The sequence below is a fragment of the Carettochelys insculpta genome, chromosome 32, assembly GCF_033958435.1.
Source record: "Carettochelys insculpta isolate YL-2023 chromosome 32, ASM3395843v1, whole genome shotgun sequence".
NCBI lineage: Eukaryota > Metazoa > Chordata > Testudines > Carettochelyidae > Carettochelys > Carettochelys insculpta.
In genome coordinates, this window is record NC_134168.1 from 5,667,622 (window position 1) to 5,683,479 (window position 15,858).

Consider the following 15,858-nt stretch of genomic DNA (forward strand, 5'->3'; position numbering starts at 1 on the left):
GCCTGGATAAAATCCCTGGCAGATTTCAGACAGTTTCACTGATGTTGTCCTCCGCATCTCATCCTCCATGACACCCACAGGGTCCAGCCAGCCGGTCATGGCTTCTTGCTGACAAGCTGTGGCCAGGAAGCCTGGGGCAATTTCAGTGAGGTTGCTGAACGCCTATGGATGAGATTGTGAGCTCTGACCATGCTGGAAGCAGAGGAGTAGCCAAACCCATTATCCATAATTCCAGTGGCTGTGGCAATTCCCCTTCTCCTTCTTTCCTCTTTCTTCCTTCTCAGTGCCCACCCAAGAGCTCCCATCGTTGATGGATCTGAGGTAATCCCTCGCCACATTCATCGCTTTCCATGTTCCACCCTCCTCTTCTTCCTTAACACAAACATGGAACAGCCCTTGCTTTTGTAACAACACAAGGGTCCCGGAGCACAGGGATGCCACGTAGGCAAGGCCGTCACTCGGCAGGGAGGGTAACACGGGGAGGGAACGATCCTCAGATGACAAATGTTTGCCTCCAAAGGGACGTTTAAGGTGCTTTGGTTAGATATGAGGTGAAAAGCCTAGATGACGCAATTGGAGTAGACTAGACTAGGCTATACTAGTATATAGTAGAATAGACGACCACTTTCTCTCCTCATCTCTGGACTGCTAGATCTTCCAGGCAGAAGTTTTTCCCCTCTCTGGTCAATGCCAGCCCAGTGAAATCCGTTCGCCAAATTGCAATACAATGCCAGGAATACGCAGCACACCCACACAGTAATGGGCGGAAATGCAGCAGTGAACATCGCGGCTGTGTATGATAGGGGTTTTGTTTCACTAAGTCCTTGGCATTATTTCTCTCCTCCCCCCAGAAATGATTCCCAAACGAGCCAGGTGAACAGCACGATGGTGACTCATTTCATCCTCTTGGGGATCCCCAATTCTGACGGCCTCCAGACCATCCTCTTCTTTGCGTTCCTAGCCTTCTACCTTTGTGCCTGGTTGGGCAACCTGCTCATCTTATCAGCTGTCTTCACTGACTCGCGCCTGCACACCCCCATGTATTTCTTCCTCTGCAACCTTGCCATGGTGGACATTGGGCTCTCTTCCATCAGCACCCCAAAATTGCTGGCCATCCTCTGGAGTCAGAGCAGAGATATCTCGCTGGGCGGATGCATGTCTCAGGTTTTCTTCTTCCATTCCCTGGGCAGCACCGAGTGCCTTCTCTACACAGTCATGGCCTGTGACCGGTACGTGGCCATCTGCCACCCACTACGCTACCTGCTCATCATGAACCAGAGGGTGTGTGCCCTCCTGGCAGCCGCCACCTGGATCACCAGCTTCATTCACTCCACCATCCTCACCAGCCTGACCTTCACGCTGCCCTACTGCGGCTCCAACGTGTTGGACTATTACATCTGTGACATCTTCCTACTGGTGAAGCTGGTCTGTACCGACACACACGTCCTCGAGACCGTGACTGTCACCAACAGTGGATTGGTGCCCTTGATCTGCTTCCTCCTCATCTTCGCCTCCTACATCAGGATCGTCTGCTCCTTGCTGAAGATGAACTCAGTCAAAGAATGGCGCAAAGCAGCCTCCACTTGCTCCTCACATCTGGCCGTGGTGATGCTCTTCTTTTTGCCCTGTGCCCTGCTCTACACACGGTCACAACTGAGCCAAATGCTGGTGACCTTTTTTCCGATCTTCTCCACAGTGGTGACGCCCGCGCTGAATCCGGCCATCTACACCCTGAGGAACAAGCACGTGAAAGCTTCTCTGACAAAACTGAGAGGGGCTGTATTCCCTACCCACTGATGTGTGGGTTTGCATGGAAACGTCTTTGTGCATGGTTGCTCCATGGCTTTTCCGAACCTTTGTGTCACTCCCTGTCCCCTTCTACGTATTTGGACCTGCAGAAATGCTCCTTAAAATAACTAGTTCTTGTTTACATGCTGCTTGGGAGAACTCTAGCACTGTCCGAGTGCCCCCTATTCAGTGGGAACTGGAGATCCAAATCTCATAGAGAACTTTGAAAATGTCAGCTGTAATCTGGGGGACAGAGAGACCCAGGGTGTGGTTTTGTCCCATGGAGTGGCACCTAGATCACTGGCCAAGAGAAAGAGTGAGTCATCTCTACAGTCTTAGCTGAGGAGCTCAAACTGCATCACAGAGGTCCCAGGTGTGAGTCTACCTAGTGATGGGACCCCAAATTGCATAGGTCTTTTTGGGTTAACTTCTGTCAAAGCTTCTAGTGAACCTCTTACAACCATGGCTAGTGGAAATTGAAAAGCATTCTTAAAAGAGCACTATCAAAACAAAAAGCAGTCAAGTAGCACTTTAAAGATTAACAAAGTCATTCATTAGGTGAGCTTTCGTGGGACAGACCCGCTTCTTCAGCCCATAGCCAGACCAGAACAGACTCAATATTTAAGGCACAGAGAAAAAAAAACAGTAATCAAGGAGGACAAATCAGAAAAAAAAAGATCCAGGTGAGCAAATTGGAGAGTAGAGGGGTGGGGGGGAGGGAAGTAAAGAATTAGATGAAGCCAAGTATGCAAACGAGCCCCTATAGTGACCCAGAAAACTCCCATCCCGGTTCAAACCATGTCTTAATGTGTCAAATTTGAATACAAAAGAGAATTCAGCGTTGTGCAAATTCCTCTTCAGTAAGACGCAAACTCTTAAGTCATTAACAGAATGGCCGACTCCATTAAAATGCTGGCTAACAGGTTTGTGGGTCAGGAGTGCTAATTGACTGCTTTTTTGTTTTGATGGTATGTAGACTAGAAGGGCTTTCTCACACTTTCTATAAAAATAGCGCTGTGAAACTTGGGTACGCACCTTTGGATCAAATGTCATCGAGGACTTTGAAAATTTCAGATGTACTCTATGTAACCTATACACCTAGCGGTGTGGTTGACTGTCCCATGTAGTGGCACCTCGACGACTTGCAGAAAGACTGAGTCGGCTCTACAGCCTTAGCAGAGAACAACTCAGCTTGGAGCAGTAATGGTGAAGAAAACTGGTCAAAGCCTATGACCTGCTAATAACTTATATTACCCAAACTTTGTAAACTATTTCTGGTTAACAACAAGAAGTCCTGTGGCACCTTATAGACTCACAGATCCTTTGGAAGAAAAAGCATTCAAATAGCTCTTTAAAGACTGGCAAACTAATTGATTCAGTGAGCTTTCGTGGGACAGACCCACTGCTTCAGCCCATAGCCAGACCAGAACAGACTCAATATTTAAGGCACAGAGAACCAAAAACAGTAATCAAGGAGGACAAATCAGAAAAAAGTGATCAAGGTGAGCAAATCAGAGCGTGGAGAGGTGCAGGGTAGGTCAAGAATTAGATTTAGCCAAGTATGCAGATGGGCCCGTAAAGTGACTTAGAAAATTCCCATGGAGAATAAGTTTTCTTGGGCAAAGAACTGCTTCGTCAGGTGCATGAGTCTTGGGTCTCTGCCCACAAAAGCTTATCCTCCAAAAGGTCTGTTAGTCTATAAGGTGCCCGAGCACTTCTTGTTGTTCTCGAAGATACGGACTAACACGGCTACGTCTCTGATATATTTCAAGTTAATTTATTCCACAGATTCACGACATGAGTAGAGGAAATGGACTCCTGTTCTCCAAACAACACTGCTGCTTTGATTTCCAGCCACAGAGTTGCTACTTTGGGATACGTTTGTTCCGGAAATAGCAACCAGAGTGTAGCCATAGCCAAAGTCTTAATGGTTTTCATGCTAAGTGTAGCCTACACAACACTTGTCTGTGGTATTCTGTGCCGTCAAGCAGAATCACAACCACGCATAGCTAGAGAGATACAGGAGTCTACTCCCCAGCTTTTCCTAAGGGTTAAGTGATGTTTCCGGTCATGCTTTTAGTTCCAGGGCGTCAATGAAAACACCCAGTGAAAACTGGGGTCTTCAGGCACTTGAGTTGTAATCCTGGAGCTGGCAGGTAGAGTAGAGCCTGGTAGAGTACCTTGCCCACAGGTGGAGTAGAACCTGGAACCTGGACATCTCAGTGCAGGGGTCGGAGTGAAAAACCAGCTGGCATTTCACGGAAAATGTACAAGCTCCTGCCGAAAGTGACAGAGTCTCCAGGAATGAGTCTATCTGTACGTGGTTACAAGTGGGGACTCATCCGGGAATTTAAGGGGGGCTCTAGAAAAACTTCCTCGGATTGTATGGGAGGGGTAGGCGAGTTAGTCTGTATCTTTGAAAACAAGAAGTCCTGGGGCACCTTATAGGCTCACAGATATTTTGGAGCATAAGATGAAGCGGGTCTTTACCCACCACAGCTTATGCTCCAAAATATCTGTTAGTTTATAAGGTGGCACAGGACTTCTTGCTGTTCCTCATCTTGGGGAATTATGTCAACCCCCATGGGTGTGGGGTGTCCATCACTGTCCCATCTAATGGCAGCGAGAGTCTTCCCTACAGCCTTAGCTGACAGCCAGCTGGCTTTGAGCTCAAGCCATAGAATCTCCCGCATTAAGCATGACCGGTGCCAGCATCTACTGCACCTCCCGGTGGAGACGTTCGTGGGGACCAGCGTCCAGTTGAATCTCGAGAGTCTGCTTTCCATTGATACAGCCCAGCACCACCTCCAGCCCACGCTTAGTAACGTGGGTAAATTTCACACCACCCCTGGGTTGTCTCCACAACCAACGCTCCCAAGATTGCGAGCACAGACTCAGGGTGTGGAAAGAAACACTTGGAGAAAAGGAGGGAAGTTAGAGCTAATTTGAGGGAACACACCCAATGGGTTTCATACATCAAAACGATGGGCAAAAGAGACACCTCCCAAGTTGGTTGGATGGTGTTCATGTCCCTTCAGCTTCCTACGTCCAGCCACCGCAAAGATTCCTTCACCTAGCTGATCTTTATCTACAATCTCCTTGGTTGCTGTCTTTGGCCTGATGACTTTCCCCGTGGATGACTTCAATTCTTTGTCTCTCTCAGCTGTGATGTGCATGACACATTCATGTGCGGACAGTCCCCAGGTGTCTGTGCTCTGCGTTTCGCAAAGGGACCCGCGTCTTAGTGACAGACTGTAGGTCCTACCACAATACTGCTGATAAAAGTAACGATCCTCCAAATAAAACAATCCAAAGTGGTTCCAGGTCTGGTTTCCGTGGCAATGAAACAAGGAACTCAGCTGATGTAAACGAAGAGTAAGTTGAAAGCTTGGTTCGCATCCCAGAGAGAAGGCCTGGCCTGGGTACTCATTAGAAACAATTTTTTAATTAACCCCAATGGCTACGCCTCCCTGTGGGATGTTATTCCTTTGCTAAGGTAAACAAGTCTCCTAAGATTAATTATCACAACTGTTTCTGCCCCTGCATTGTGGCTCCCAAGGAAGCTGCCCACCAGAGGAAGGGCAGGAAATTAGAGCAATCAGAGGAATCTCAAGGTGCCTTCTTTGCACTGTCAGCTGGGGCATGGACCAACGGATCAATGAGATCATTGAGGGAAAAACCCCTCGTGGTAAATTTGAGGCCTACTATGAGAGACCCGATGTGAAGCCTGAGCTGAAGTAGTCAAAACATCTCAGCCATACACCACAGCTCAGTTGTAAACAGAAGGCCGGGCCCAACTCACACAACCCAGCAGGAACCTGCCTGATCCTGCAGAAACACTCAGTCCAAAATGGTGGTAGCAGAAGAGTTCATTGCCAGACACATGCCCCAAGGAACACAGGGACGGGCTGAGCCATCTAAATGAGATGTGCACGAGGGCAGCTTGATGGGTAGAGAGGTTTGCATACAACCCATCTGCACGAGGTAACGAGGGGTCACTGGTGTGTTTTAAGATCTTCCTCAGGGGCAACCGCTTTGATCAATGGTGAATGGAGAATTTCACCTTTCAGTGAGCCAGTCCCTCGTTAGAGAGGCAGAGAACACGAGAACTGGAAGGGACCTCATGGCAGGACCAAGCACCATCTCGAACTTCCTTAACGGATGTCTATCTAACTCTCATTTAAATATCTCCAGTGAGGGAGATTCTATGTGCATATATGTGTGACGCTACCTGTTACCATTGAGCCAGGGCATTAGATCTGTGCCTTGCCGGTGATAAAACCTGGCCAAGTGCCTTCGCTGAAAACCAACTCTGTGTATTTATTGGGTGGCTTGATTGAAACCACATGTATGGGCCATCTGGCCAGAGTTAGCACAGCCCAGAGCTGCACATCCATCAGCACTCCTCATCTCCCTTGTGTCTCTCCCATCCCCCTCTCCATGGTGCGTTGGGCTCTGTCTCCATTGAAGCATTTCCCACATCTGCAACTGACCACTACTCATCTCTTAGTGGAGCTGTGGAGTACAGGTGTGTACCTTGTCCACTTTCTTGGCGAATAAAGAAGTAGTTTTGGTTCAGTTCCATCAGCCATAAAGATCTCAACTCCCTTTGTCCTGAGCCTTGACAGTGAAAAGGGGAGAGTAAGAGACCCGTGTGAAGTGACGAAGGGCCCAGAGCTACGCTGACCCAATCAGAAGAGAAGAGTGACGTGGCCAATGCTTACACTGGAATCCAGGAAAGCTTCCCCAGATATCCACTGTCACCTTCCACAATTCAACCAGATTGAGCATTTGCACAAGCGTGCAGGAAGAGAGTGCAACGTGAGTGCACAACAAGGAGGGAGGGGATCCTGCCTTCTTTAAAAGTTTCCCCTGACACTTTCTGAGCCTCAGTTTCCCCCCTTGGAAAACAGGACTGATAATTCATACTCTGTCTGGTCTACTTCGCTCATGAATACTATCAGACATGGTAGAGGTGGTGGATTCTCCATCCCTAGAGGGTTTTAAGTCCTGACTTGACTAAGTCCTGGCTGGGATGACTTAGTTGTGGTTGATCGTGCTTGAGGCAGGGGGCTGGACTCACTGACCTCCTGAGGTCTCTTCCGGCCCTAGGATTCTATGATTCTATTATTCTCCTGCTCAGCACCTGAGCTGGCACAAAGAAGAATAAGGATAGAATCTGGCTGGATTATCTGAGGTCTACTGTCCTGCATGAGACCACTCGATGCTCTTCTTCGGGCCTCTGTCATAATCCAAAAAGGGATGTGACGTGGTGCACAAGACAATTGTTCTCCTGTGTCTGTGTCTCAGGCCCAACCACCCAATGCAGCGACACATCCCTGAGCACAGGGTTCCACGGAGGTGGGAGGGCAGGGGAGCAGAAGGGGAGACGTACCGAGCAGAATGCTATGATGGCTGCAGAGATGTCCTGCTGAGTGTGTGGGCCAGTTTACTCCTATTTCACAAACTCGGGGGGAATTCTCTGGCTTGTGTCCCATGGCAGGAGCACCTGGAGAAACATGACTCATCCCCATTAGAGTGGCTGGGTTTGATCCTCATCTGGCAGAAATCTACACAGCTCCATTCACTTCAGTGAATTTACTCCTGATTTACACCCGTGAGGAGTCTGGGAGGGGCGACTGCTCTCGGCAATCCAGTGGAGTTGCCCAGGAGTCAGACAGGGGAGAGAGGACAGAATCCAGACGCTGGTGGAGCTGGGGATCTGGCCCTTTTAGGTCCATGGCGGTACTCAGATGAATGCCAGCTGAGGCCTGGTCAGTTATCGGTAACAAGCAATGCCCAATCTTGTTTAATTGGCCGACTCTGCAGAGGTTTCGGACCAGAGACCTGGAGGACATTCACAGCCCTGGTCCCATGCGGCCTGCAGGGATATAAAGACAGAGCTAATGAGGTGGGTTGTAGTGAGAATGCTGTGGGCTCTGCAGTGCTGTGGGCCCTAGCGTCAGAGTGGAAGAAGGCTCCCGGCTGAATCCCAAGTACCAAGGCTGTGCCCTTGTCCTGGATGATGGGCCTTGGGATGAGAAAGCTCGATGGTAGACTGGAGTCCGGGCCATAGAGAGAAAGGAAGAATTCCACTCAGCTGGAACAACTTTTCACACTGCAGCCACTGTAAGGCTCCTGCTTTGGCAACGTTCTTCTGTCTGTGTCCCACAGTCTCTGAATCCATCCCACTGCCTCACCCTGGGCAAGTTCTCAGCCAAATATTTTCTTTGGAGAGAAATCGATCCATCCAGCCATCTGTCCTTCACTGGGCAGCACCTGCCTGCCCATCTCTGTGTAGGCATGGCCATCTCTCTGCAGAAAGGGTAAGACAGAGAGGACATAAACCAGAGGTGACAAATGTTAGCCACAAATAGAACGCTGTAATGCACTTTAATTAGAATTGGGGGTAACGACCTAGACGACTCCATGAGAATAGACTAGAATGTCCCCTTTCTCTGCTCGTCTCTGGAGTGTATGGTCCTCCAGGTGGCCCCTTTCTCGCCCTGTGATCGGTGCCATCTTGCAGATCAGAGGTCTCTTCCAGCTCTGTGAGATACGTATGTGAATAAAAGGTGGGAAATAAGTCTACTGTCCAACAAGCGGAGTTCATACACACAAGCCATGAGCTAAAGACCCAACTCCATGCAGCTTGGGCTGTGCCCTTTGCCCTTCAGATGCATTAGTCCAGCAACCCCAAAGTCTCCTTCACTTGCCCAACATTTATGAGAAACTCTTGAAAGTTGCTGTCCTTGGCGAGGTCAATTTCTCCATGTGTTCTACCTGGACAATTTCTCGGCTCTGTCTCTCTCAGCTGTCACATGTGTTACATTCATGTGTGGGCAGATGCTTTGGGTCCTTTACTTTCTGTGGGGCTCCATGTGTCTATGTCGGCTGCAGACGTGATCTCTGGAGTCCATGAGCGTTGTCTGAAATTATCACCCACCTCCGTTAATTTGCAACTGTGGAGTTGTGAGAGCAGGAGAGCAGGAGGGATTTACAACCCTGGTGCCATGGGTCTAGACAGGGATATAAGGAGCAGGGAGATCCATAAGGAGGCGAGGGGATGTTAGGTCTGTGTCAGTGTGGGGTGATATGATACAGACAGCTCTCACCAGTTCTGTAGGAGGTTAGGGATCCTGGCTGGTTACCAAGCCCCCAGGCTGTGCACGGGTTCTTGGCAATGGGAAGTTGGGATAAGGAAGCTGGAAGGGGTTAGACAGGAGTCCTGGTTGGAGACGGTAAGCAAGAATTTCCATCGATGGACTCTGCACGAGCTCCAGACCAGGAAACTGAAGGAGATTCACAGCCCTGGTCCCATGCGGCCGACAGGGATATAAAGATAACAGCCAATGAGGTTGGATGGGGTGAGAATGCCATGGGCTCTGCAGTAGCGTGGGGCAATGTGCTGCAGAAACCATCTCTAGCGTCAGAGTGGACGTGGGCTCCCGGGTGAGTCCCAGCGCCCGGGCTTTGCACCTGTGCTGGACGATGGGCCCTTGGGACGAGAGAGCTGGAAGATGCTAGACTGGAGTCCCGGCCGGAGATGAGAAGGAAGAATTCCCCTCTGCTGGAGCAGCCTCTCGCGATGCAGCCACTGTAAGGCTCCTGCTTTGTAAAGATCTTCTCTCTCCGTCTCTCGGTCTCTGCACCAGTCCCTCTGCCTCGGCCTGGAGAAGTTCTCAGCCAGGTATTTTCCTGAGCGAGAACTTGATCCCAAAGTCCATCTGTCCTTCCCTGAGCTGCACCTGCCTGCCTGTCTCTACGTCATTTACCTCCCTCTCCCCATCTCTCATCACCCTAACCTGCCAGCATCTCCTCTCAGCCCAGCCTGGATAAAATCCCTGGGAGATTTCAGACAGTTTCACTGATGTTGTCCTCCGCATCTCATCCTCCTTAACACTCACAGGGTCCAGCCAGGCGGTCATGGCTTCTTGCTGTCAAGCTGTGGCCAGGACGAGTGGGGCAATTTCAGTGAGGTTGCTGACAACCTACGGATGAGATTGTGAGCTCTGACCATGCTGGAAGCAGAGGAGAAGCCAAACCCATTACCCATAATTCCAGTGGCTGTGGCAATTCCCCTTCTTCTTCTTTCCTCTTTCTTCCTTCTCAGTGCCCACCCAAGAGCTCCCATCGTTGATGGATCTGAGGTAATCCCTCGCCACATTCATCGCTTTCCATGTTCCACCCTCCTCCTCTTCCTTAACACAAACATGGAACAGCCCTTGCTTTTATAACAACACCAGGGTCCCGGAGCACAGGGCTGCCGCGTAGGCATGGCCGTCACTCGGCAGGGAGGGTAACACGGGTTAGGGAACGATCCTCAGATGACAAATGTTTGCCTCCAAAGGGACGTTTAAGGTGCTTTGGTTAGATATGAGGTGAAAAGCCTAGATGACGCCATTGGAATAGACTAGACTAGGCTATACTAGGGTAGAATAGAATAGATGACCACTTTCTCTCCTCATCTCTGGACTGCTAGATCTTCCAGGCAGAAGTTTTTCCCCTCTCTGGTCAATGCCAGCCCAGTGAAATCCGTACCCCAAATTGCATTACAATGCCAGGAATACGCAGCACACCCACACAGTAATGGGCGGAAATGCAGCAGTGAACATCGTGGCTGTGTAAGATAGGGGTTTTGTTTCACTAAGTCCTTGGCATTATTTCTCTCCTCCCCCCAGAAATGATTCCCAAACGAGCCAGGTGAACAGCACAATGGTGACTCATTTCATCCTCTTGGGGATCCCCAATTCTGACGGCCTCCAGACCATCCTCTTCTTTGCCTTCCTAGCCTTCTACATTTGTGCCTGGTTGGGCAACCTGCTCATCTTATCAGCTGTCTTCAGTGACTCGCGCCTGCACACGCCCATGTATTTCTTTCTCTGCAACCTTGCCATGGTGGACATTGGGCTCTCTTCCATCAGCACCCCAAAATTGCTGGCCATCCTCTGGAGTCAGAGCAGAGATATATCACTGGGCGGATGCATGTCCCAGGTTTTCTTCTTCCATTCCCTGAGCAGCACCGAGTGCCTTCTTTACACGGTCATGGCCTATGACCGGTACGTGGCCATCTGCCACCCACTACGCTACCTGCTCATCATGAACCAGAGGGTGTGCGCCCTCCTGGCTGCCGCCACCTGGATCTCCAGCTTCATTCACTCCACCATCCTCACCAGCCTGACCTTCACGCTGCCCTACTGCGGCTCCAATGTGTTGGACTATTACATCTGTGACATCTTCCTGCTGGTGAAGCTGGCCTGTGCCGACCCACACGTCCTTGAGACCGTGACCGTCACCAACAGCGGATTGGTGCCCTTGATCTGCTTCCTCCTCATCTTCGCCTCTTACATCAGGATCGTCTGCTCCTTGCTGAGGATGAACTCAGCCAAAGAATGGCGCAAAGCAGCCTCCACTTGCTCCTCACATCTGGCCGTGGTGATGCTCTTCTTTTTGCCCTGTGCCCTGCTCTACACACGGTCACAACTGAGCCAAATGCTGGTGACCTTTTTTCCGATCTTCTCCACAGTGGTGACGCCCGCACTGAATCCGGCCATCTACACCCTGAGGAACAAGGACGTGAAAGCTTCTCTGACAAAACTGAGAGGGGCTGTATTCCTTACCCACTGATGTGTGGGTTTGCATGGAAACGTCTTTGTGCATGGTTGCTCCATGGCTTTTCCGAACCTTTGTGTCACTCCCTGTCCCCTTCTACGTATTTGGAGTTGCAGAAATGCTCCTTAAAATAACTAGTTCTTGTTTACATGCTGCTTGGGAGACCTCTAGCACTGTCCGAGTGCACCCTATTCAGTGGGAACTGGAGATCCAAATCTCATAGAGAACTTTGAAAATGTCAGCTGTAATCTGGGGGACAGAGAGACCCAGGGTGTGGTTTTGTCCCATGGAGTGGCACCTAGATCACTGGCCAAGAGAAAGAGTGAATCATCTCTATAGTCTTAGCTGAGGAGCTCAAACTGCATCACAGAGGTCCCAGGTGTGAGTCTACCTAGTGATGGGAATGCATATTGCATAAGTCTTTTTGGGTTAACTTCTATCAAAGCTTCTAGTGAACCTCTTACCACCATGGCTAGTGGAAATTGAAAAGCATTCTTAAAAGAGCACTATCAAACCAAAAAGCAGTCAAGTAGCACTTTAAAGACTAAGAAAGTCATTTATTAGGTGAGCTTTCGTGGGACACACCCGCTTCTTCAGCCCATAGCCAGACCAGAACAGACTCAATATTTAAGGCACAGAGAACCAAAAACAGTAATCAAGGAGGACAAATCAGAAAAAAAATAGATCCAGGTGAGCAAATTGGAGAGTAGAGGGGTGGGGGGGAGGGAAGTAAAGAATTAGATGAAGCCAAGTATGCAAACGAGCCCCTATAGTGACCCAGAAAACTCCCATCCCGGTTCAAACCATGTCTTAATGTGTCAAATTTGAATACAAAAGAGAATTCAGCGTTGTGCAAATTCCTCTTCAGTAAGACGCAAACTCTAAAGTCATTAACAGAATGGCCGACTCCATTAAAATGCTGGCTGACAGGTTTGTGGGTCAGGAGTGCTAATTGACTGCTTTTTTGTTTTGATGGTATGTAGACTAGAAGGGCTTTCTCACAGTTACTATTAAAATAGCGCTGTGAAACTTGGGTACGCACCTTTGGATCAAATGTCATCGAGGACTTTGAAAATTTCAGATGTACTCTATGTAACCTACACACCTAGCGGTGTGGTTGACTGTCCCATGTAGTGGCACCTCGACGACTTGCAGAAAGACTGAGTCGGCTCTACAGCCTTAGCAGAGAACAACTCAGCTTGGAGCAGTAATGGTGAAGAAAACTGGTCAAAGCCTATGACCTGCTAATAACTTACATTACCCAAACTTTGTAAACTATTTCTGGGTAACAACAAGAAGTCCTGTGGCACCTTATAGACTCACAGATCCTTTGGAAGAAAAAGCATTCAAATAGCTCTTTGAAGACTGGCAAACTAATTGATTCAGTGAGCTTTCGTGGGACAGACCCACTGCTTCAGCCCGTAGCCAGACCAGAACAGACTCAATATTTAAGGCACAGAGAACCAAAAACAGTAATCAAGGAGGACAAATCAGAAAAAAGTGATCAAGGTGAGCAAATCAGAGCGTGGAGGGGTGCAGGGTAGGTCAAGAATTAGATTAAGCCAAGTATGCAGATGGGCCCCTAAAGTGACTTAGAAAATTCCCATGGAGAATAAGTTTTCTTGGGCAAAGAACTGCTTCGTCAGGTGCATGAGTCTTGGGTCTCTGCCCACAAAAGCTTATCCTCCAAAAGGTCTGTTTGTCTATAAGGTGCCCGAGCACTTCTTGTTGTTCTCGAAGATACGGACTAACACGGCTACGTCTCTGATATATTTCAAGTTAATTTATTCCACAGATTCACGACATGAGTAGAGGAAATGGACTCCTGTTCTCCAAACAACACTGCTGCTTTGATTTCCAGCCACAGAGTTGCTACTTTGGGATACGTTTGTTCCGGAAATAGCAACCAGAGTGTAGCCATAGCCAAAGTCTTAATGGTTTTCATGCTAAGTGTAGCCTACACACCTCCTGTCTGTGGTATTCTGTGCCGTCATGCAGAATCACAACCACGCATAGCTAGAGAGATACAGGAGTCTACTCCCCAGCTTTTCCTAAGGGTTAAGTGATGTTTCCAGTCATGCTTTTAGTTCCAGGGCGTCAATGAAAACACCCAGTGAAAACTGGGGTCTTCAGGCACTTGAGTTGTAATCCTGGAGCTGGCAGGTAGAGTAGAGCCTGGTAGAGTACCTTGCCCACAGGTAGAGTAGAACCTGGTAGAGTACCTTGCCCACAGGTGGAGTAGAACCTGGAACCTGGACATCTCAGTGCAGGGGTCGGAGTGAAAAACCAGCTGGCATTTCACGGAAAATGTACAAGCTCCTGCCGAAAGTGACAGAGTCTCCAGGAATGAGTCTATCTGTACGTGGTTACAAGTGGGGACTCATCCGGGAATTTAAGGGGGGCTCTAGAAAAACTTCCTCGGATTGTATGGGAGGGGTAGGCGAGTTAGTCTGTATCTTTGAAAACAAGAAGTCCTGGGGCACCTTATAGGCTCACAGATATTTTGGAGCATAAGATGAAGCGGGTCTTTACCCACCACAGCTTATGCTCCAAAATATCTGTTAGTTTATAAGGTGGCACAGGACTTCTTGCTGTTCCTCATCTTGGGGAAGTATGTCAACCCCCATGGGTGTGGGGTGTCCATCACTGTCCCATCTAATGGCAGCGAGAGTCTTCCCTACAGCCTTAGCTGACAGCCAGCTGGCTTTGAGCTCAAGCCATAGAATCTCCCGCATTAAGCATGACCGGTGCCAGCATCTACTGCACCTCCCGGTGGAGACATTCGTGGGGACCAGCGTCCAGTTGAATCTCGAGAGTCTGCTTTCCATTGATACAGCCCAGCACCACCTCCAGCCCACGCTTAGTAACGTGGGTAAATTTCACACCACCCCTGGGTTGTCTCCACAACCAACGCTCCCAAGATTGCGAGCACAGACTCAGGGTGTGGAAAGAAACACTTGGAGAAAAGGAGGGAAGTTGGAGCTAATTTGAGGGAACACACCCAATGGGTTTCATAAATCAAAACGATGGGCAAAAGAGACACCTCCCAAGTTGGTTGGATGGTGTTCATGTCCCTTCAGCTTCCTACGTCCAGCCACCGCAAAGATTCCTTCACCTAGCTGATCTTTATCTACAATCTCCTTGGTTGCTGTCTTTGGCCTGATGACTTTCCCCGTGGATGACTTCAATTCTTTGTCTCTCTCAGCTGTGATGTGCATGACACATTCATGTGCGGACAGTCCCCAGGTGTCTGTGCTCTGCGTTTCGCAAAGGGACCCGCGTCTTAGTGACAGACTGTAGGTCCTACCACAATACTGCTGATAAAAGTAACGATCCTCCAAATAAAACAATCCAAAGTGGTTCCAGGTCTGGTTTCCGTGGCAATGAAACAAGGAACTCAGCTGATGCAAACCAAGAGCAAGTTCAAAGCTTGGTTCGAATCCCAGAGTAAAGGCCTGGCCTGCGTGCTAATTAGCAACAATTTTTTAATTAACCCCAATGGCTACGCCTCCCTGTGGAATGTTATTCCTTTGCTAAGGTAAACAAGTCTCCTAAGATTAATTATCACAACTGTTTCTGCCCCTGCATTGTGGCTCCCAAGGAAGCTGCCCACCAGAGGAAGGGCAGGAAATTAGAGCAATCAGAGGAATCTCAAGGTGCCTTCTTTGCACTGTCAGCTGGGGCATGGACCAACGGATCAATGAGATCATTGAGGGAAAAGCCCCTCGTGGTAAATTTGAGGCCTAGTATGAGAGACCTGATGTGAGGCCTGAGCTGAAGTAGTCAAAACATCTCAGCCATACACGACAGCTCAGTTGTAAACAGAAGGCCGGGCCCAACTCACACAACCCAGCAGGCACCTGCCTGATCCTGCGGAAACACTCAGTCCACAATGGTGGTAGCAGAAGAGTTCATTGCCAGACACATGCCCCAAGGAACACAGGGACGGGCTGAGCCATCTAAATGAGATGTGCACGAGGGCAGCTTGATGGGTAGAGAGGTTTACATACAACCAAACTGCAGAAGGTAACGAGGGGTCACTGGTGTGTTTTAAGATCTTCTTCAGGGGCAACGGCTTTGATCAATGGTGAAAGGAGAATTTCACCTTTCAGTGAGCCAGTCCCTCGTTAGAGAGGCAGAGAACACGAGAACTGGAAGGGACCTCGTGGCAGGACCAAGCCCCATCTAGAACTTTCTTAACGGGTGTCTATCTAACTCTTATTTAAATATCTCCAGTGAGGGAGATTCTATGTGCATATATGTGTGATGCTACCTGTTACCATTGAGCCAGGGCATTAGATCTGTTCCTTGCCGGTGATAAAACCTGGCCAAGTGCCTTTGCTGAAAACCAACTCTGTGTATTTATTGGGTGCCTTGATTGAAACCACATGTATGGGCCATCTGGCCAGAGTTAGCACAGCCCAGAGCTGCACATCCATCAGCACTCCTCATCTCCCT

At 49.2% G+C, this 15,858-nt stretch overlaps 2 protein-coding genes across 2 annotated transcripts; both read left to right on the forward strand.

The window, feature by feature from the left end:
- The first annotated feature begins 885 nt into the window (after positions 1-885).
- Positions 886-1,797, forward strand: LOC142004614 (putative olfactory receptor 10D4). Its single transcript, XM_074982232.1, has one exon. It carries the CDS (start codon positions 886-888, stop codon positions 1,795-1,797), a length of 912 nt encoding a protein of 303 aa, XP_074838333.1.
- Positions 1,798-10,503: 8,706 nt separating this feature from the next.
- Positions 10,504-11,415, forward strand: LOC142004615 (olfactory receptor 10D3-like). Its single transcript, XM_074982233.1, has one exon. It carries the CDS (start codon positions 10,504-10,506, stop codon positions 11,413-11,415), a length of 912 nt encoding a protein of 303 aa, XP_074838334.1.
- Positions 11,416-15,858: the final 4,443 nt, after the last annotated feature.

Excerpts from the sequence above, each read along its gene's own strand:
- LOC142004614 (XM_074982232.1), top strand. The coding sequence starts at position 886 with ATGGTGACTCATTTCATCCTCTTGGGGATCCCCAATTCTGACGGCCTC.
- LOC142004615 (XM_074982233.1), top strand. The coding sequence starts at position 10,504 with ATGGTGACTCATTTCATCCTCTTGGGGATCCCCAATTCTGACGGCCTC.